The sequence below is a fragment of the Falco peregrinus genome, chromosome 11 (assembly GCF_023634155.1).
Source record: "Falco peregrinus isolate bFalPer1 chromosome 11, bFalPer1.pri, whole genome shotgun sequence".
In the NCBI taxonomy this organism is placed as follows: domain Eukaryota; kingdom Metazoa; phylum Chordata; class Aves; order Falconiformes; family Falconidae; genus Falco; species Falco peregrinus.
Window position 1 is genome coordinate 6100092 of NC_073731.1, and position 21962 is coordinate 6122053.

A 21962-nucleotide genomic window follows, 5' to 3' on the forward strand; every position below is an offset into this window, starting at 1 on the left:
CTGTATTTTAAAGTAGTATATCATCTTGATGGAATAAATTTTTCCCTGGAGTAATCATCTGCTGTGGCGAGATTAATCTTGATTTAGAGTAAAATTGCAACAAGTCTCATATACATAACAATATGGAGAAGCTGTGTGGGGGTTTTGTTTGGTTGGTTTTTAAGCGTCCTGCACTTCCCAGACACATAATATGGAGTTAGACTGACATATGATTAGTTTAAAACCTTTACCTAAGTGAAAGAGCAATAGCTTCCTTTCACCTCTTTGTAGTCAAGACATCATATACGACAGTGCTTCCAGACAGAAGGTTTAAAGTTGCAGAGCAGCAGTGCCCAATCTGATTGTGTCATTCAGTGTCTTTCAGTAATACAGTGAACGCATCTGTGAGACATTGGCTAATTGGGCTGCAATCAGCAATTACAACTGTTAATATCATAGCGCAATGAGTGCAATCATTTGAAATTAAGGATATATTTAAGGTCTTATCATAAAAGCTTTTCTGAAGAAGTGTGATTTTAGCAGTAAATATACTTTTTTCATATGATGAAATAAATAGATCTGTTCTGTATAAAGCATTTTTCAGACTGCTGTGAATAAAAAAATATGAATGTTTCCAGTATTCAAAAAATGCTGTGTACTTTGTATTGCTTTTCCTTACTGCTCTGTTTTTATGTTGCAGGTAATATCTGGTCAGTTCTTATCAGACAAAAAAATCGGTACGTATGTAGAAGTGGATATGTATGGTTTACCCACGGACACGATACGTAAAGAATTTCGAACACGCATGGTGATGAACAATGGTCTGAACCCTGTTTACAATGAAGAGTCATTTGTATTTCGAAAGGTAGGATATTCGGAAAGCACAGTCCGTGGTTGCCAGCGCTTTTGCACATGAGTATCCTTGCTCACTTGAGCCACCTCTCCCAGCTTCAGTCTGACTGCTCACATGAATAAGAACTGCTCCCATGAAAAAGGGTTTGTAGGGTTCCTGTTTACTAAAGTAAACAATCTAAAGCTGAAATAAGCTTTCAGGAGGCTGTTTGGTTTTTGGTTTTGGTTTTTTTTTAATTTTCAATTGTTTTATTTTTCTAATGGATAATCTCTGTAGCTGTCACATGATATTTTTTTTGTTGTTGTTGTTTGTTTGGCTTTTCCCTCCCCTTTGCTTCCTCCTCCCACTTGGAGGTAGCCACCTCCTCCGTGGCCATGCCTGTGTTCAAGGTATGCAGTCCGCTCAGAATGAGCCCCCGCTGGTGGACACCATCATTCCTTGGAGATTTCTTCTTCCCTGCCCTGGCAGTGGCTGCTATCTTGCACTGTTCCTTCAGCCCAGAGGGCAGGTGAGATGCTGCATCCAAAGCTAAGGTCAATGTTATTACATGGAAAAGTTGGAAGGGTGCTGTGTTCCTCAGATGTGTTGCCAGCTCCCTCCTTCAGTAGTCCATGTGCCTCATGTACCTTTTTCTTTATTATTTTTTTTCAATTAACAAAAGTAAAACAAACCTTTTTTTCTTGGTATGGGGGATTTAAAGAGAGATCAGTCGTCTGTGTTCAGTTTTTATCTCTCAGTCTTTATATATATGATACACATATATATATTTATTTTTTTCTGTTGGCTGGAGTTCCATCCAGACTACATGTGTTAGCAGTGCTGTTTGATAACGTCTGTTTTGCTTACACCTGTTTTGTTGTCATGCAGAATTGTTGCTTTTATTCCAAAGTGACAAGACTTTTCCAAGAAGTGATAACACTTCACACTTGGGTATATTACAGACATAATCTGTTTTCTTAACAATATAACCAGTTTTTATTAGAAATGTAGTTAATGCAAGAGGTTTTTCTGGACTCAAATATATTCTCAAACGAATGTGATTTTAAGTGCTTTCCTCTGTATATGAGGAGGCACAGGGAAGATGCTTAGATGTACAATGACAGGCAATCATGCTGCCCATCTGCTGCTTTCTGATTTCTTAAATCAAAAGGCCCATAAACTACAGGGTGCACACAGCTTCAACCTAAAAGGGGGGTGGCGTGGGTGCAGTGGCTGATGCCAGTACTCTTGAGACTTTCTGCTCTACTCTGCAATGAACAATTACATGGTCGCACATTCTCTTGAATAACTTATACTGCAAGTCAGCCAAGAGATTATTTTTATTCATCTCAGGCCCTTATCATATCAGGCTTAGCCACTGTAATCAAAATGTACACTGATGACCAGGTAGATGAGTGGCAGAGACACAGCAGGAAGAATTCCTCTAGTTGGAGGTGTGAGGTGCACAGTGCTAAAATGTCACTAGGGTGAAAATGTCTGCTAGGATACTATAGAACAAATTAATGGAGAGGGAATGATAAACTTAGTCCCCAGTTCTGCTCCCTAGCAAATCTATATGAGGCCATCATGTAATGAAAGATGTACTGATCTATGGCCTGTAGAGGAGAGCTCTTACCTGCCCTGTTTGGCTTACACTGTTCTCCTCAAGCTGATGTTTAATCCTACACGGTTGCTTTCAGGTAATGTGTTTGATTGTTTTTCTGTCATGTTTTCTTGTTTTTATTTTAGTTAAAGTTTCAGTCGTTCTAATCTTAGTTCTGTGTTGTCACTCTGTTGTGTAAGGAGGGGATGGGTATGAGTGCTGGTGGTAACCTGTGCTGGGAGTGCTAAATTATAACCAGGTAGAGTGGGATATCTGTGAATAGCTCAGATGGGTATGGAGACGAAAAGTGTACATTATTTTGTGCCCTCTAAGACTGAAGATGAAAGCGCATGGAGAAAGTCTTAAAGGGAGATAGTAGATGCAGTTTCCTTACATCTTCCCTTTTGTCCCAGAAGTGTTGATGAATAGAGCCAGGTAGGCAAGGAGTGGGAAGACCTTTCCCAGCAGACAACTGAGGCAGGCTGGCAGGGAAGCTGCACCTCTCTGTTAGGCTGTCTTCTCACTGCTCCACGCGCAGAGGCAGCACCTTTGTTCCAGGGAAGGCAGCAGATTTTTTTTGTTACTCTTTTGGTCGGTCCAGATGGGGGCTGACAGATGCAGATAGCTGGCAGCATCCCTGCCCACCATGCATACATACCATGTACCCTTCATGTCGTGAGTCCAGCACGCCCACCTCTGCTGGCAGCATGCCATTCCAGCCGGTCTGTCGCCCTGCCCTGATCTCCGTCTGCTTCTCCCCTTTGCAGAACCCATAGTTCAGCATGCATCCCCATCCGCTTGTGCTTGCGCTCTTTCCATTCTTTATGGCCCTCTTGGATGCATGCCAAATCCCATCTCTCTGTCATAATTCCTCCTGATTCAGCACTAACTACCCTTCGATTGCTGCTGTATCTGTCATTTCCCATGTAGTATTTTCCTGCCTTCTTATCAATGTCACCAGTCTTTGGTAATGAAAAATAGATATGCAAAATATTTAGCTAGTGTAACTGTAAGCTGCAAGATTTGCATATTCTGAAATGACCCAGTATTTAGGGCAAAAAGAAGCTTTTCTAGGAAAGAGTCATCTTGAAGTGTGCAGTTTGCAGGGAATGACGTTATCTTACAGTGATGATAGTCTGTTTCTGGCATACAAAGTAAATGGTTCAAACATGGGAGGCAAGGAGGGTGCTACTGTATTAGAGTCATTGAATTTCTCATTTTCTGGCTTTCCAGGTTATTCTCCCTGATCTTGCTGTCCTGAGAATAGCAGTGTATGATGACAATAATAAGTTGATTGGTCAGAGGATCCTGCCTCTGGATGGTCTGCAAGCAGGTTACAGGCACATTTCCCTTCGGAACGAGGGCAACAAACCACTCTCTCTTCCAACGGTTTTCTGCAACATTGTGCTTAAAACATACGTGCCTGATGGTTTTGGAGGTGAGAAAAACCTGTGTCTCAGTGTGCTGTAGTTCTTGAGTGCTGGTATGGAAGTACTGAAGTATTGCAGAGTAGACAGCCAGAAGCAGACATGCAATGCTGGAAGATGGGAAGGATTTAGTATTTTAACTCCTTAGAAGCCCTGAATATTCAATTAAGAAATCAGCTTTCGGACCAAATGCCTGCCTCCATGTTCATGATAATGATACATATCTCTTAAATGACAAAATAATATGGAAAATAAGCTAATACTACTTAGCTCAATTTAATTTTTCTCTGTTGACACTTTAGGAAGATTTTGCTTTTGATTTATTTTTTTGAAGTAAGTGTTTTCTGACATATTTGCAAGGTTAACATACTTCAGCTATATTGCTTGGCATATAGGTGGCAACAATTGATGCAGAATCTACATGTGTTTTTTCAAACACACCACTTCTGTATTCTTGGGAATATTGGCATATTGTTAAAAATGGACAGTGAAATAATTTACCACCCAAAACCTTTCTGCATTTTTCTCTCCCAGTTTTACATGTGTTTAGAGCGTTTTAATTATTTTGGGGTTTTCAGGAAAGTCATTTTTCATGTGAGCCATTTCCATGATCAGGTTGGTAGAGCTGTGGTCATTTATACTGAGCGTATAAATCCACAATGTGTATAGGAGCAAACAGCTGAGAATAACCATTACAGCACTTAATTCAGTTTATATGGGTAAGTTCACCCTGAGGGTGTACCTCTGGGAAAAGTTTTCTTCACTGCAGATGAAATTCACTTGTACGTTAAATATTTAAATCATTTAAAACTCTACAATAGGAATTGTGCTAAATGTTAATGCTCTGACTGCAGCAAAATGAAGTTCACCTCAAAGCAGATTGGTGAAACATTATTGATAAAACAATGTGTTGCTCTTTGCAAAAGTGATTTCAAACCTGCTGTCTATGCAAAGAATTACTGTCACTTCTCTGAGTGTCATTTCCGTAGTATGAACTGGAGAAGAAGAAGGCTTACCTAACATGTTAGAGAGTTTATCTTCAAGTTGGTGTTTGCTGGTATTTATCCAGGCTTTTAAAAAAATGAACAGGCATAGAATTCAGTAGCAATATTTGACTGGAAAAGTTTAGCATTTACAGAAACATATGTTGTTTATGCACAAAATCCTGGTTGCTGGCCAGTTGGCTGCAGTTCTCCCACAGGTTTTGGAGTACTACTTTGCCTTTGTGCAGTGTGTTTCGTCTACAGTATTTAACTTCAGGGACTTTGTCTCAAGATAAATGTAAGCTTCTGCTTTAGCTCAAGATTCTCGAGGCAGTAATTGAACCATGTATCTAAGGGACACATTTAAGCATGTACTTTAATTCTTTCCTGAACTTAAGCTTTTGACAGTAAATATTTTCAGTTAAAATATTTTCTAAACATGGGATCGATGTTTTTCTGAATGATACCACACTTTTTCTGAGAGTAGAATTTAAACTTAGCAGAGTTTGATGTGGCTGAAGCTGCTGAGTGTGGAGAAAATACCTTTTTATTTCCTTTTTTAAACTGCGTTTTACAAATTCAGATGTGAAAGACTTGATTTCAAAGAGAATTTGAATGCTAGTTTAGAATTTGCAATTTGTGTGCAGTTCAATACTGGTAGATCTACTACGTAGCCAACATTTCTACACACTGCTTATCTGGTAGAGGTGAGGACATAGTACATTACTACTCATAAAGTAACAGTGTCATTACAGTAGAATGCTACTAGAATGAGAGAATTGTCATCGTATTAATATGAACTAAATGAGTTCAATTATTAGTTCTCCTCTCCCTTCCCAGATAGTTTTGATGTATCTCATGTATTTTTCTGATTAATACAGAACAGCAGCATGATGAACAACTGGGAAACAACTTTAGACACTCGGGTGGAATCATTAGTATTCTGTTGGCATGTGTTTTTTAATTACTTATCATCTGCAGTGAACCTTTCATTGTTTTATGAGCTATCATTAGGACCTTCATGGCTGTTTTAGCAAACCTGTAGAAAGGTATGGCTCAATTCAATGCCTAACTTCCTTTTTTATTTCTCTTTTTTTTTTCCTGTATGAGTAAGATTTAAAAACTTGCATCACATAATAACTGGAATGGGTAATGCATTGTAGGCTTTAAAAGATGCATAATTTTATTTTTCATATAGCTTAGTAATTTATTGTGGTTTATTTGCATCAGCTACTCTGTTCCCAATAAAACACAATACTGGTGCAAATTAATGTAAATGAAGCAGCATTCTCCAAAGAGAAGCTTCTATAATAGAAGTCTGTGCGTAAGTAAGCATGGCTACTTAGGTTAATGGTTAGAGTCCTCTGTAATGTATTCTTGCAGTGATTTTTCCTAGTTTTATATTTAATTGTGATTCCTCTACAAAATGCTTTTCCCCACCCCCACCTTACCTCACTAGGGAGAAAGAAAAACGTAAGCAGAGGACAAATGACAATGTGAGAAACAGTGATGAGTCACGTCCCACTTGTAGAAATGCTGAGCCTTTGGTGATGTGCTTGTATGGTTAGTAATACAATTCACAAAGGTCTCGCTCTCCCAAACACGTTAGTCATTTTTACTTTGAAGCTTGTGATAATCAGGTTCCATTTTCAAAAGACACATCATGTTAGCAGGGTAGTCCTGGATTTTCACTGAGGAGTGCATGCAGGCCAAGGACAAAAAACCATGCTTACTAAATTAGGCAAAGGGGAAACAGACGGTGCTGAGCTACAGGGCCATTGTTAAGGCTGAAAATAAATTCTGCTTGGTTCTTGTGTATATGAAGTAAGTTTCAGAAGACATCGTTGGGTCACAACAGTTATTGGAGACAACCTGTTTGTGTAGATAAACAGAGCTGTTGGGGATAATGCTGTGCATTTTATACAGTTGCTGTCAGAATGGGAGCCCTGCCTGTGCTTTTTGGTTTTTTTCTTGAGAAATGCATCCAGTAACTTCAGAGGGACATTTCATAGAACAACTTAGGTTGGAAGGGAGATTATATCGTCCAGCCCCTGATTTGAACAAGAAGGGTAGCAAGTTTTTTCCAAAAGCTTTTGATGGGATGAATATTTTTACAGACCTGGTCAGTGGACCAGCTCCTCTGTGTTGCGTCATTGTAAGCTCACTTGGAAAATGGCTGAAGAGATGACATGAAACATGGGCAAAACTCAAATGATGATGAAAACTGTGAGTGTCGTAACTGTCATTGCAGAAATAATGGTCTATTATGCTAGTGAGACCATCTAGAATATAAGGGTACAAAAGCATTTATCTTTTACTCATAAGCAGCCAAAAATAGGGCTGTGCAGCATTCTGCAGAGAAACAGCCTCCTAGCAAGTGAAGCACTGTCCAGGGTCCTCCTAATGGTCAGGGCAAAAAAACAGGTTAATTAAATGACTGACTTTGTAGTGAATGATGAGTCAGTCAGTCTGCAGCAATCAAACTTCCTTTCTTAAGTTAGTGCTCTGACAAGGAAGACTTATTAACTGAGACCAGTGACCCTTTTCTCCATAGCACTCAAAGTTTCGGAGGGATCACCAAAACAGGTCACTGCTGTGGTCTCTGCATGCATTGTTATTGTAGGTACTGAATTTAGTTTAATTTGTAAAATAATTTCTTGCTGTAGAGGGCCTCCTTTGCCATTTTTTAATTCTTTGACTGTTGAAATAAAGCATGGTAAGGGATTGTCTTTGTCTTCCTGTACACTGATGCTTGCACATTCATAACTGCATATGGAAAACAGATTCAATGATCTATATGGTGTCTGGTACTGGGTGGTGCTATAATACCACTAGTGGTGCTGTGTTCACATGTAAGATTCAAATACTGGTCATTATGGTTCAGAGAAAAGCCATTTCACAGCCTATCATGTTCCAAACATGGAGCATCACAAGGCGAGTGAGAATAGATTTCCCCAATTGCTTTAACCACCCAGCTGAAACTGCTATTTAGCTAGGAAATATAAGAGCATTTTCTACAGTTCTCTGCAGTCCCAAGTCAGTCGACACCCCCTCAAACAACCAAGAGACAAAGTTGTTAGATCAGGAGATCCCATTCTCATCTCAAATTCTAGTGTCTTCAGCTGGGAGTAAGTTAGAGTAACTTTTGTCTGATGGCATGATTGGGTTTTTTCCTAAATAAGATACCTGGATTAATACCACTCCCTTGATGCATGATGAACTGATTCATGTTCCTAATGTGTTGAAGTGCTGTGGTAATGAGCACTTTCAGTCCTGCCAAGCTCATTATGGAAAGTTGGACTATTATTGCAAGCCAAGGCTCCTGACAACCGGGGTAGAATAAAGCTCTTGTAAAAGATTGATTTCCAAATGCCTTTGAAGATCATAAGTTGATTATTTTTTTTCTTACAGATATTGTGGATGCTTTATCAGATCCAAAGAAATTTTTGTCTATCACAGAAAAAAGAGCAGACCAAATGAGAGCTATGGGTATCGAAACTGTAAGTAGAACTTAATGACAAATACAGCCCATTTATGTGCATGCTATGTTCTTTTTTTAAAAGTAAACTGGTCCTTCTCCAAGCAATGTATGTTACCTTCTCATTTCTCATTTTCAAATATAAGCCTCTTTGTCCTGCTCTGAAATACATTGACTTATGTTAGTTAACATTTAGTAAAATACCATTCGCTAACTGACTTTTTATGGATTGTGTTAACATGTCCCTTAGAAGGAGAAATTTTAAGAAATGAGAAAGGAGCCGTATTTTTGTAAGTAGCCATTTAGAATAGGTTACAAATACTGTACTGAGTATATTGTTGTTTGAAAGTATGTTGCAATTTTCATAATTATGTTTAAAGTAAGGAAGTTCAGCAATTTCCCATACCCCAACTTTTATACTACAGGTAAAACAGCAATTAATTTATTAAGATGTGACTGTTTCTTTCAGAGTGATATAGTTGATGTACCAAATGACACTTCAAAGAATGACAGAAAAGGAAAAGCAAATAATGCCAAAGCCAACGTAACGCCTCAGAGTAGCTCTGAACTTCGGCCAAGTACCACTGCAGGCTTTGGCTCTGGGACCGATGCTAAGAAAGGTATACCAGTCATGTGCCACTCCCTCAGGTCTGAAGTGATTTGGGAATCACGGAGAAGTACTCATTACTCAATTATAGTTTGGCAGTTCGATTCATTCTTACCCTTTTAGAAGGTAACTTCTTTTGCCACTGAGAGTGGTCCTTGTCTAATTGCAAATATATCTTTTATATTACTAGAATGGCTGTATAAAGCCAATACAGCTGTATTTTACTAAGTGACCTCTTTGTGTAGCTGTATACCTACTGCCAATAGTAGTGACCCCCAAGACTTGGAGTATTTTACTAAAGACTTACTGGAGGAATGACAATAGGAATGACTATTTTCTCGTACACTCCACAGAAACTCCTCTGCTTTTTTTCTCCCTCCACAAATCCCTTGGCAGAATTGCAGATTTAAGTAATTAAAGGTATTTAGAATTCATTGGATTCCGTAGAGATTTCCCAACAATTAGAAAGGTTTTCAATGTGTGGTTTTACTCTGAATAGTGATTATGGGAAATGGCATGTTTATTGTGAAAAATACCCATATTAAATGTGCTCATTTATAAGTGAATAAGTATTTTTTCCTCGCTATTCACTGTTCAGTCTACAAAATCATCTTCCAGAGTCAAATGGGATTATTTGTTTCTCATATATCATCACAGGAAATGAAGATTAAGTGAAAGAACAAATTTCTACAGCTGAATGAAACACAATAAATATTTCTGTTAACAGGCCACAAGAATTAGAATCTGGTTCACTCTCTCTCATCCACCTTGGCCCAAAGGTATTGATAGGAGTGAGAAGGAGCACTGACTTCTCTTGTTTTTAAACTTAAGCAGACATGGCTGAATACACACATGTGAAGGGATCTCTTAAGAAACAAGATGTTTCTCTGGAGTCACTTTTGGCAATAAAACAGGTTGTCTCTGGCACCTGAATTCTTTCAAAGTTCTTCCCTGGTATAAAACCCAGATTATTTTTATGCAGGGAGGTGTTCTCATATTTCATGTAACATCACCAATATGCACAAGTGTTAGTTTTATTGTGCACTAATTAAGCATAAAATTTGCTGGAGTTGGCAACTACTTCCTGGTTGCCATGGAGTCAGACCCAGTGAACAAAGTAAATGAGTCTGTGTTTTAAAATAAAACCCTGAAAAAGTTCGTTTAGAACACAGTGCGCCTGATGTAGCCCTGGTCTTAAACTGAGATTTCAGATGTTATGCACTCTTGTCTGCAACTATTTTTATCCACATTCTAGCATGTTAAAATAGAGCTGTTAATTTTTAGATGTCATGTAAATATCTTTACTTTGTATTACTTTTCTTCATGATCTTTTAAGATCTGAATAATTCTACCTTTGTTAAAATGCACAGCTTGCCTCGCTACTAGAAATTACATATCCAGCAAGATAGGGTGTCTGTGGAGGGCTTTCAAATGCATGAGAATGTCAGGGTTTGCGTTTTTTTTCTCTGACTTTCAGTAAGAGTTAAGTGATTTGTGTGTTTGAAAACTTCAGCCTCTTATCTGTGCCTAAATCTGTTCCAGTCTCATTTACTAGGCTAATGTTAATGCCATGTAATTTAGCAGAATCTTATGCTTCGAAGATAAAAAAATTGTGTTCCCTAAAGAGATGCCTGCCTTCCCTCCCTCTGCATCCCCCCTCCCTCTGCATCCCCCCTCCCTCTGCATCCCCCCTCCCTCCATTTTTTTTTCCAGCATGTGAGTATTTTCCAGTTAAATTTAACTTTAAAAGTTAGAAAGCCCTTTTCAAGGCAGGGAAATTCTTACAGTCCACAGACACTGTTAAGAGCAGTTAAGTAAATACATTTGCAGTGTATTTTTGTACAGACAAACAGTTTTGTGTAAAAGCTCAGACAAAAAGATGCATTGCAGCTTTCATGGCATTATATTCACATTTTTATTAATTACATATAGGATGTGCTCAAGTAGTTTCAAAAAAATCATAGTATGTCACAAAACATTTATTAAAGCATAAACATGAAATGCGATTGGGTTTTGTTTGCACTGTAATTAAGATGATCAAAATACATTTTCATCATTTAAATAGTACTGTTAGTCTTGTATGATAGATTTGCTTGTTGCATTGAATTTTCATTAGAATACCCACTACTTAGGATTTTGTGTTTCTCTTCCATTTTTAACTCTCCTTTAGTCTTGTAGTGTACTGTTGCTCCTTTTCTTGTAGCCTGGTATTAACCAACATGCAAATTTTACCTCCCCTAACATACAGGCTGCAGGTAAATTTTCACTTCTACGATTTTTGCGTTTTAAATGGAGGAGAAGTAACATACCTAAACTTAGTTAACCTTTTATGTAGTCATATAGAACTTTACCCAGGAAGCCTCCCCCTTGAAATGAGTGGTGCCAGAGCAGGCTCCAGCTACGAAGCAAAAATCTGAAGTTCGTGTGCTTCACTTTTAATGTACATAAATGGCTTGCAATGTTTTCAGAAATGGAGCTTTTTCAATTCTTAGATTGCTGTGTTTTGACACTTCAGACCAGAACTGTAAGAGATTAAAATACACTCATTGATTCTTTTCTTTTTTCACAAGGCAATTGATTGAGTGGTGCATTTGAAAAAGAAATTAACTGTATCTTAGCTGTATCTTGATGAACAATTTTCTCATTAACATGTGATTATTTTTTATGTGGGGAAAATATTTAACTGCTAACTTCAATGTAGGTTTCTAGTATGTACGAAGTTTTAGATTAACTGTATAAATACCTTCCTAGGTATAGACCTTATTCCTCAAGTGAAGATAGAAGATTTAAAGCAAATGAAGGTAAGGACTGACACAAGCTTTTCAAGATGTGTTCCTAATTATTTGTTTTACGTAGCCAGGATTTTACCTGGTTAAAGTCAATACAACCACAGAAAAATTGATGCAGCTTCTCTTTTTGTAGGCTTATATAAAGCATTTAAAGAAACAGCAGAAAGAGCTGAATGCCTTAAAGAAGAAACATGCAAAGGTATGATCATTAAGAGCTCTCTGAGCAACACACTAATTGAAAGAAGTTGCAGTGCTCACTAGCACAGACAATTCCTAATTAAATGGTAGGGGAAGACAAAGGAGTAGTTGGACCACTAAGGCAGGCATGTGTGTTTTAAATGTACTGAAATACGCTCCAGTGAGAAAAATTCTCCCTTTCGCAACCCTTTGTATGTCTCCCTGAGTATCGGTGCGCATTTGTTTGACCCATATAAGCACCCAAAGCTCACCTTTTTCAGGTAATGATTTCATCTAGCTCCCTCTTGCATGAGATATTGACAGCAGTTTGGGGAAAAAAAAGGCAGTATCATAATGATGTGAAATGGTGCTGCTTTGAAGACAGGCACTGGAGAAACTGTAAAATTGCCCAAGAGAACTGGAATGTGTTACTGAAAAATGAAATGTCCTATTCCTCCTCACTTATGTGTATGTTAACCACTTTATAGTCAGCTTTTTGCTTGGTACTGTTGGCAGTGATATCCCAAATGCATGCAACGCTATCACAAATATACTTTACATTAGAAAATCACAGCCAGTTTTCTCCTGCCCTTTATCATTAGGAAACCGTTACTCTTGTTACAGAAAGAGGCATAAGAACTGAAGAAAGTATCTTAAGTTCTGAATTTTGGCAATACATACAAATCCGTTCTGGGCTTTTGGGGCAGTTACTCCTTTGCTCTCTTTGATTGCAGATTTTATTGCAGATCTGATGTAATGCAGTTGCCTGGGCATTTTGAAGTTACATTTCAGACTCTTTACTGACTCAATGCAAAAGGGAAATGAGTGATTCCATTTTAGTGTTGTGTGCAAAGCCTATGCTAAAGAAAAAGTGTCTGTCATCCACACATCTGGACATGGACAGTTTCTAGACCTTCACAGGGTTGGTCTTTTAAGGGGGCTTCTTATTTTTAAAGACTCCTTTCTCATTCATTGGACAACATTCAGCAGTTTGCTCTAGCAGCTTTTTGCAAATGAAAATGGTACCATGGTTACGTAGACAACACTCATACTCAATGATCTATGTCCCTGATATATGTGACCCACAGTAGTGTAAGGATATGTTAGCAAAGACTACGCTTGCTAATGTTAAAAAAAAATGATCCCTCTGTTCAGGCTTGCACTTGCTTCCCCTAATCTGAGGCAAAAATTGCCAGCCACAATCTGGAAATGCTATGCACTCAGAAGGGTTTTCAGCATTAGCTCCAGCACAGCTATTTTAGGTCTGAGCAAGCCTGTGTTCCTGCTGGTCTTAAATACAGAGCTTAAGTCTGTCCTAACAAGAAGGTGCCTGTCTAGAGCATGCCTTGCTAAGGGCTCCAGTAAGGGCAGCTTCTTGAAATCAGAGAGGAGAGTCTGAGCAGAAAAGTGTGGCCGTAGTAGCTCACAGGTGATCTCAGGGAAGTACTTGGTGTACTTGTCTCTGTTTCTAATGCATTATCAGCTGGGGCTGAGCAGGAGGGCTGTGCAGTTAGTTATCCATGGTCAGCGTGAGGAAGCCTGTGTATTAAGCAGACTGAACTTAAAAGTTTCAGAAATAATTTGCTCTCCTTTAGCCATAGGCACTCCAGCAATCTGGAGGAATAAGTAAACAGGAGGGAATTGTTCATGTTTGAGGAAAGAAAAGTCCAATACTTTTCCATCTAAAGTTGGCCTTGGAAGATGCATTATGGAAAATTAATGCATGCAAGTGTGGGAGAGAGAGCCGGCTGAGAGGAAGGAGCTCTGATAAAAGTGGTGTAGGAGCTAATCTGGCAGCCCTAGGCAGAGCTAGCTAAGGAAGACAACAGCAGGGTCCCTTTTACTGACAGCATCCACTCGGTGTAGAGAAGTACTAGCAGTTCCACTGGAATGCTGGCTGGCGGAGGTTGGTTGCTCTGTATGAAAACACATCGGTCTGTTTTGTCAGGGCATAGGACTGTTACATGTACCATGTTTCCAGATTAATACCAAAATTACCTGGTGCCAGGCTTTTTAGAATACAACACGCGGTGTATTTTTTTGATGGTATCTTTCTTTTTATTTCCTTCTGTTCAGTGTTTCAGCCATTTGGACAGCAGCCGTGATAACACTCTCCTAACATCCCTCTGCATGTTATCACTAATTTGTTTCTCCTACATGATGTAGCTCCTTACAACTGTAATACCAAGTATACACACACATACAGAGACACATCACACGTTTTTGTTATTAACCTGTTTTTTCAAGAGAAGGATGTTTGGGCAGTTGGAGGTACAATCTTCACTGTACCTTTTTTCACTTTTGTGTAGGAAAAATACTAGTCTAAGTAGGGTAGAGATCATTAGATTGGCAGAAAGGTCAGTGTTCTTAGTGTCATCATTACTAGGCAGCCAGTCTGTGACTGATGGAATTAAATTTGCCCATTCCCTGATGAGATTTGCGACTTGCAAAAAAATGCAGAATTTTGGAATTCACAAAGTCTATGAATAGTTGAGATTTCACTCAGGATTGAGAATCATATAAATGGTATTTACATAATGCTCTGCAAAGGCAGGACAATACTTTTAAGGAAATCCTGAAGGATTTTAAGGGAATAATAGAGCAAATAGAAATTAAAGGCAGGGCAAATGGTAGTGAATACTGGAGAGTGTCAGTATTTCACAGCAAGTTTAGTTTCAGAGTCAGTGTGCAAGTATAGCTTCTCACTTCATAGAATAGTTTGGGTTGGATGGGACCTTTAAAGATCATCTAGTCCAACCCCCTTGCAATGAGCAGGGACATCTGCAACTCAGTCAGGTTGCTCAGAGCCCTGTCCAATTGGACTTTGAATGGGACATCTACCACCTCTCTGGGAAACATGTGCCAGTGTTTCCACCACCTCATCATATAAAATTTCTTCCTTAGATCTGGTCAGAAGAACCAGTTAAGTTCTGCAACAGAGCTGTTGCCTCTAGTTTTTGAATGAAATTTTCTGCTTAGTTTGTGGCCTGGCTGTGAAGCAAGAGAGAGTTGGAGTGGGGAGAGTGAATATTCTCCAGGCTGGTTGAGTCTGAAAAGGCATGTCTGCATGAGTATGGCTGAGGGTAGCATTGTGCTGCTGTTGGGATTGCTGAAGAACAGGTGATGGCTCTTGTGAGGAAGGAACATGATCCAAACCTAAGCCAAATTACTTGTGTTGTGAACTAGTTTCACCTAACAGGGCATTCTGAATATGCAATGAGACAGATCACTGGGAGAAAACAGTGTAGGTTTGCCAGAGATGCAAAGAATCTGGGACTTTTTTTTTTTTTTTTTTTTAAAAAAAAAAAGGTGGAGGGGTGGGGAAGCCAAGGAGTGGGAAGTTAACACAGGTTTCTTTGATGGTACTGTGAGAAATACAGTATTTTTAGGGGGGAAATATGTTGCAAGGTTTGTATGTAAATCTTAGTTAACTCCTAGGGCAAATTCTTTGTCATCTGTTGGACAGTGAGCAAAGCTGGTTCTTTAGGCTAGGACAGAAAGAGGAATAAAATAAGTGTCCTTGTCAAGAAATGAATGAGCTTTCTCAAGAATCCTCACATCCACAAAGGGAATTTAGAAAAAAAAAAAAAAAAAAAAAAAGCTACTTACAAAGAAATGACTATCAGCATTATCTTATTACCTATGATTATTGAGGTGCCACAAGAATCAGTGGGATCTGAGAAGCTGGTACCAGAAAGACTGGGCCCCAGGGATTCTGTCTGCATGACAGATTTCATCATGGTCATGTTCTGTCACTTTAAAGTAAATTAGCAGCTGCTGCAAGGAGTTTGAAACTGCTAGCCCATGTATGGATTGTGTTCTTTTATTTCATCTAAAATACTGCCATTATTTAAGGGACAGTAAGGCAGTAGCAGCAAGATCTTCAAAGTAAACAAGCAACAAATATATTCTATGCTTCATAGGTCTGTTTAAAATCCAAACATATGAAATTACCTTTTTGACACTAGTAGACAGGACTGCCAACAAACAAAACAGTATTTTTGTAGTGGTGCTTATTTTGCAAGCTATCAACCTCGGACACTGTAGTATTCCTTTTGTTAGACTTTTGAAAAACAGTGGGAAATTAATATAGTAGTCACATTTTTAAAAAATTCCATATTACCAATAACATTCTTTTGAATCAGTCTGGTAACTTGTGCTTTTGATGATTTTAAAATAGTATGTCCAGCCACTTCTGCATATTGCAGGAATATTTTTCTTTAAACAATGCATGTATAAAAAAACCTACACTGGGCAGCTTTCGAAGTAAAGTATTTCCTGCCTACATTCCCTGAAGTAACTTTAATCTCCCACTGTGAATATTACTGTGCAACTGCAAAATGGCTGATATATCTGAGTGGTGTCCATTGGTATTTATCTTTTTTTTATCAAGGTAGCTGAGTACCATTTAGGTAAATGATCTGGGGTGGGATCTCAGGTAGATGGGCTATAAAGGCAAGGAGAGGTTGCATATATAAGAGTCTCAGACACTGATTTCATCTGTTAGCAGCCTGCTTCTGTGGGCTGTTACTGAATTTTAGTACTTTGCAGGGATGTCACGTAGGTTTTGTGCTTCTTTGGTTAGACAGAAGAGGAAGGATAGTGAGAGATTATCTTGATATATTCTCTAACAGTCAGCAGTACAAGAGGTGACAGAGGTATATGGTTCTAGCAGTTTCAGACAAGGCAGTGATAGTCACAAGTGACCCCTTAAGGAATGTAATACAGCCATAGACAGTAACCAGAACTGCATAATTACCACTCAGAAATAGAAATCCCAGAATTTATATCGGCACAGAATATATGTATAGTTTTAAATAAAGCCTAGTAAAAAAAGAACATTAAAAAAAAAAATCTCCATTTCACAATGCAAAAGCGACATTAAGTTCTGCAAGATGGATTGTTGATTTGGAACTGATAGTTTCTTTTTCTGGATTTCCTCATTTTTGTATTCTGTAATGAGACTCCTCCAGAGTTCAGTTTTCAGTTGTACACAGGAGTATTTGTGTTGCTTTCAGGAGATACCTAGCAGGAATAACAGTTTCTATCATAGGAACTCCCTTCCTCTTCTCTTCAATAGACTGAGTTGTGATTCCTGCACCCCCGGAACTGCATATGACACTCTTCTTTTTTTCCCATGGATAGTCTTGCTGTGATTAGTCTTTTTCTGACAGTTAGGTGGCCTTTCAGAACCCTGGCTGAACTGTGGCTTCAGTTTCTGATATAATCATTAAATGTAATTTGTGAATATGCTCATGCAAAAGGCATGTGAATTCAAACTGCAAATTCAATGGACTTGAGGAAATCCTGAGAGACCTAGCTGAGGAGGCTTTTATCTGCAAACATTCTGAATCAGTCTAGAACACGTTAACACCTGAAACTTTGCATCTGAAAACAAAATGTACAGAGGGTGTTTTAAGATGCTACAAAGCTACTCGTATTTCTTAGAATCTTGACAGAAGTTTGGGCTGCAGCATCTAGCTGCGATGAATTTTCCTTTGAGCATAGACAGAAAATCAAACTCACATCAGCTAACCCATTTTAGACAGTGTTCCAGGGGCTCAGGGGTATTTAATTGAAGGGACCTCTGGCAGGGAGCTGGCTCCTGGTACTCTTTGTGCCTTGCATGTGGAGGTTTTTAGTAGCCCATCTTCTTCTTCCAGCTGTGGTGATAATGTGCACAGACAAATGCATGTTCCATGAACTGGGTGGGGAGGAGGACCAGGGAAGGAAATGAGGGGGATGTCATCCACAATATATCTGTTCTGGATACAAGACAGGGTTGTGCATGAGCACTAAGTAGTAGTAGAGGGGAGTCTGCAAAAGATAACAGTGTGTGTGTGACAGAGAGAAGGCTTAAATCATGGCTGTCCTGAGGGAAAAGCAGGGATTCTGGCTCTACATGTTGTGCCTTCCCAGATTATAGACGAGTGCCACACGAGTGGGCAGATGTCTCATGCTTTGCAATGTTTGCGCTTAGTCTTTTATAGCAAGAACTGTATTGTTCTGTTCATCTAGAGGAGAGTGGGTGATTTGAGACATGTTCTCAGTCACTTCACCTGGGGCTGGCTGGTACTGTCAAACTTACATCATTCTTTTCACAGTCCATATTTTTTCCTACCTGGTTAGTCAGTGTAAATACTCCCTGGTGAAGCCGGCATGTTTTAGTATTGATGGAGTCTATTTGTTTCCCCTTAAATCCTCTGTAAAACAGAAAATTCAGTTCCCTTCTCTAAATACAAAATTTGGAAGCTGTACGCTACGTGTTCCCCAGGGAAGTGCTTGGCAGATGTTGGAGTGCTTGGGTACAGCTCAGGGCTAGATTTTTAAGAGCATGACAGCATTTGTATTAATGTTTTGGTAAAATTGAACGTAAAAGTCTTTTAATTACTATTTTTAGAGAAAGAAACAGTGATAAGGCAAACACAGGTGTATAGGAAATAACAACAAAGAGCAGTAGAATAGCAAGGGTAGAATAAATGCAGAATGTGCTATGAAACAAAATAGTGATAAAGTTCTGGAAGAGGCCATATTAATTAATGCAAGGCTTTTTGCCACAATTAGATAAAATGTGGAACAATTGAATATTAATAAAATAACGTAAATTAACAAACAATGTTTCCTATTGTAATGTAAATTCAATATTTAGTGCTCTCTGTGGTAGTTAAATATTTGCATCGTTATGAGCAGCTGTTCTGGTAAAAGAGAATGTGAAGACAAGTTCAGTAATGAAGTCTACGTGTAGGCACTAAGTGTGTTGTTTCTGGTACAGTCTTGTAATGGAGAGGAGCTGTCTGTATGCTAGACCCAAATGTGTAAGATGCATTGGTAATTCATCTTTTCACATAGGAACAGTTTTTTCCTCCCCTTCCATAGATAACCATCTCTGCCACTCCACCGATGTAAGTCACATAACTATAGTAGTAATAGCAGGTTAGCATTGATGTGTAATACACCACAGGTAGCCCTGTATGTCCAGTTTATGACCATATGCTGTACTGTTTGATGGGGTGGGGGCGGGGGGAAAACAGGGGGCAATGGTTATGTGCAGATTACATGTGTAGTTGAAAGTTGTATTGCACAGCTTGCTGTCACTTGCAAAGGGAGGTGCTGTGCGTCAAGGTGGAGTTTCTTGGTGATAAGATTGCTGCTGTCATTAGGGGTCACAGGCCAGATCTTCAGAATATCAGTTTTTGATAATTTGGGGTTTAGCTAATGTTTGGACTTGGAGCTATTTGATTTGCAGTGGCCAAGGGGCTAGCACTGTATTCTGTACGAGAAACATAGAGGAAAGGGGGGGCTGGGTTGAGTTTTGTTCTCCTCTGCGTTCAGAAACTTTGAACAATATGATCTGAGCTTGTAAAACTGATTTTTTACATTGGACTTAAATGGACATTTATTCAAAAAGATTTTTTTCCCCATCATTCTTTTGTTTTAAGGCATGTGATATCTTTTAAGGTCCACTACAGATTTTCACTTTTCAAACAAAGAAGAAATGTATTAGGGCTTATGGTGGAATATCTGGAACCTTTAATACCAGATGACTAACCAGATCAAATTCCATTGTCAAAGTTATCTGTTCGTACACTGATATTTTTACACTGTAAAAAACCTAAACATTAAAAATCCAGCAACCTAATTGTAAGGTCCTACTGTTTTCCAGGAGCACAGCGCTATGCAGAAGTTGCACTGCACACAAATTGACAAAATAGTGGCACAATATGATAAAGAAAAGGTATCATACGAGAAAATGTTAGAGAAGGCAATCAAGAAGAAGGGGTAAGATACTATTTTAAAATATTTTTTTTTTTTAGACTTAAAATAGATTTTATGCTTTTCTGGTCTGGAATAAAACATTAATTAAAATGTCATTCACATGAATGAATTGCAGCTTGAACCAGCATCCTACCTCAAACTGTGTGTGAGCTGCCTGAAGGCTCTAGCAATGGGCCACAAATGTTGTACTGACTTTGCCTTTCTCTAGTCTTCTACTATCAGGGTTTTAAAAGTAAAATGGAAGTTGCCTCAGACTTTTATTTCTGTGGTCTGACCTGCTCTCACCGTGTTCCCCAGGGAATGTCACTGTTGTGCTCAGTGAGAGCAAACTGAAGTCCTCAATAGCTCTCTCTAATGACCAGAAAGTAGCATCCATTTGATTTTGAAGAAGAAGCTGGCTTCTAAATTCTGAACATTTTAGAATAATACAGTTTTGCTGTGCTGTCAAGTTGAAATTTCTTCTTAACAAAAAAACCCTTCAGATCCTCAGCTGGAATAAATCAGTATTACTCCTTTGACTTGAGTAAAGCTGGTTTGGTTTTCACTTGCTGATGGCCTGGGACATTATCTGTGTGAATCTCTCAATTGTCCCAGAAAAGTTCCTGGAAGATACTGGTGAATAATAAAATGTCCTTCTCAGTCCTATTTGGAGTTACGTAGCAGGACCTGTTGTTGCCTTGCTGCTATTGTGTAACCTGGCAGCAGTTTCTCCTCTCCACTTTTCACCCTATGACTGGCATTTTATTGAGACAGCAGTTCATACTATAATACTGTGACTTAAAGCAGGAATTACTTTATTTAGCTCTGTATCAAGCTACGCTAATAGTTAGCCTTAATTTCATATTGTTGTCATCTGGCAACAACAATTGGCAGCCAACTTACTGCATACTGAACATAGAAGCCTTTTGGCATTGGATTCTTCCACAAATACTTTTTGGTTTATAAATTACTTGGAATGGCAGTGGCTTTTGAGTGTCCATATTATAAACTTGCAATGGAACAGAAATAGGACTCTCAGCAGTAAACAAGGTAAGGAGACTTCTCCTCACTAAATTATGAAAAGCTCACAAACTCTTTATAAAGCTCACATTGGGTTTTTTTGTCCGAGAAAGGAGAACCGTAAGCACCCACATACTTCTAATCCAAGTAGTTCCTTCCAGATAAATACTACCCCAAACGGCGAGGCAACAACTACAGAACTAATTAATGTGGGTTTGATTCAATTTCCATTGAATATAACACAGCAGAAGGTTATTGGTATAGCTGGATTTATAATTACAGCCAGGGTGTTTACTACAGTGGCAGTGAACTAAGCCCTGGACATTGCACCGTAATTATTGTAGGGGGAGAAAGGCTTCCCCGTTCTCTGGTATTTAAGAATTTCATATCAGAAAAGTAACAAACCAGTATTCCTGTTGGCCTGAGAAGAAGCCAGTGCCTCTGCCTGTCTGGACAAAACAGCCAGTGAAGGTCTGTCGGAAAGGTAAAGGTGGTAATGGCTGTCTCTGTGCAGTAAATAGTGGAAAGCACTGGGTAGCAATGCTTTCCAGAGTAACCAAGTATAAAAGCAGTTGATAATTTGATTCTCAGTTTGAGATCACTTCACTGGCTACTTGCAGTGTCTTTTCTTATTTTTTTTATAACACTTCTCACATGGATGTCAAAGCCTTTGTAGCAGTTTTAAATTATCATTAAAAAAAAAAAAGTGGGAAATGACTACTCCAGAAGCTGATCCAATACACAGCCAAATATGGTTCCTCACCATGACTCCATACTTTGCCTGGACTCCAGAGTTCAGTCATCTGATAGCTCTTCCCTGTTACAAGAATAACTATTGGTATCTAATTAACAGCCAAATCAAATCCAGTATCAGCACAGACTTTTTGTGAAAACACTTTTAAATTCTGTATCAAAGTGTTTTAAGGGCTTCCTTCAGGGTCATTGTGTGTGCAGCCCGGAAAGCCCATTCAGCAAGGTACTTGGCACATGCTTCTCTTCACCCCGAGTGTGCAGTGTATTTAAGGACATGCTTAAATAAAGTGAACACATTGGTTGAGACTTGAAGACTTCATTGAACTGCAGCGACCTGATGAATCCAGAGTCCTGCGTTCAGTGAGTACAGGACATGCTGCGTTTGCTTGGCTATCATTTTTGAACTTTTACAAGCAATAACATTTGTAAAAGAACATATAAAATGTGTTCTAAAGACATTCATATTGAAATTGTCAGATGCTTCTTGAAAAAATTATTTGATAGGTGTATAGAAGACTTTCTCTTCTGATGTTGTTGTGCAGTTTTTTGTGGTCCATTT

At 38.8% G+C, this 21962-nt stretch overlaps 1 protein-coding gene across 7 annotated transcripts in view; it reads left to right on the top strand.

Annotated features, from left to right (window-relative positions):
• PLCB4 (phospholipase C beta 4) overlaps window positions 1–21962 on the top strand; it is a 208597-nt gene that overhangs the window by 164341 nt on the left and 22294 nt on the right. For all 7 annotated transcript variants that reach the window (XM_055816320.1, XM_055816321.1, XM_055816319.1 and 4 more), the window contains 7 exons: window positions 680–844; window positions 3648–3852; window positions 8236–8324; window positions 8772–8922; window positions 11661–11710; window positions 11832–11897; window positions 19539–19654. In XM_055816320.1, the coding sequence (XP_055672295.1) occupies window positions 680–844; window positions 3648–3852; window positions 8236–8324; window positions 8772–8922; window positions 11661–11710; window positions 11832–11897; window positions 19539–19654 (842 nt within the window). The remainder of the gene's footprint in view (window positions 1–679; window positions 845–3647; window positions 3853–8235; window positions 8325–8771; window positions 8923–11660; window positions 11711–11831; window positions 11898–19538; window positions 19655–21962) is intronic.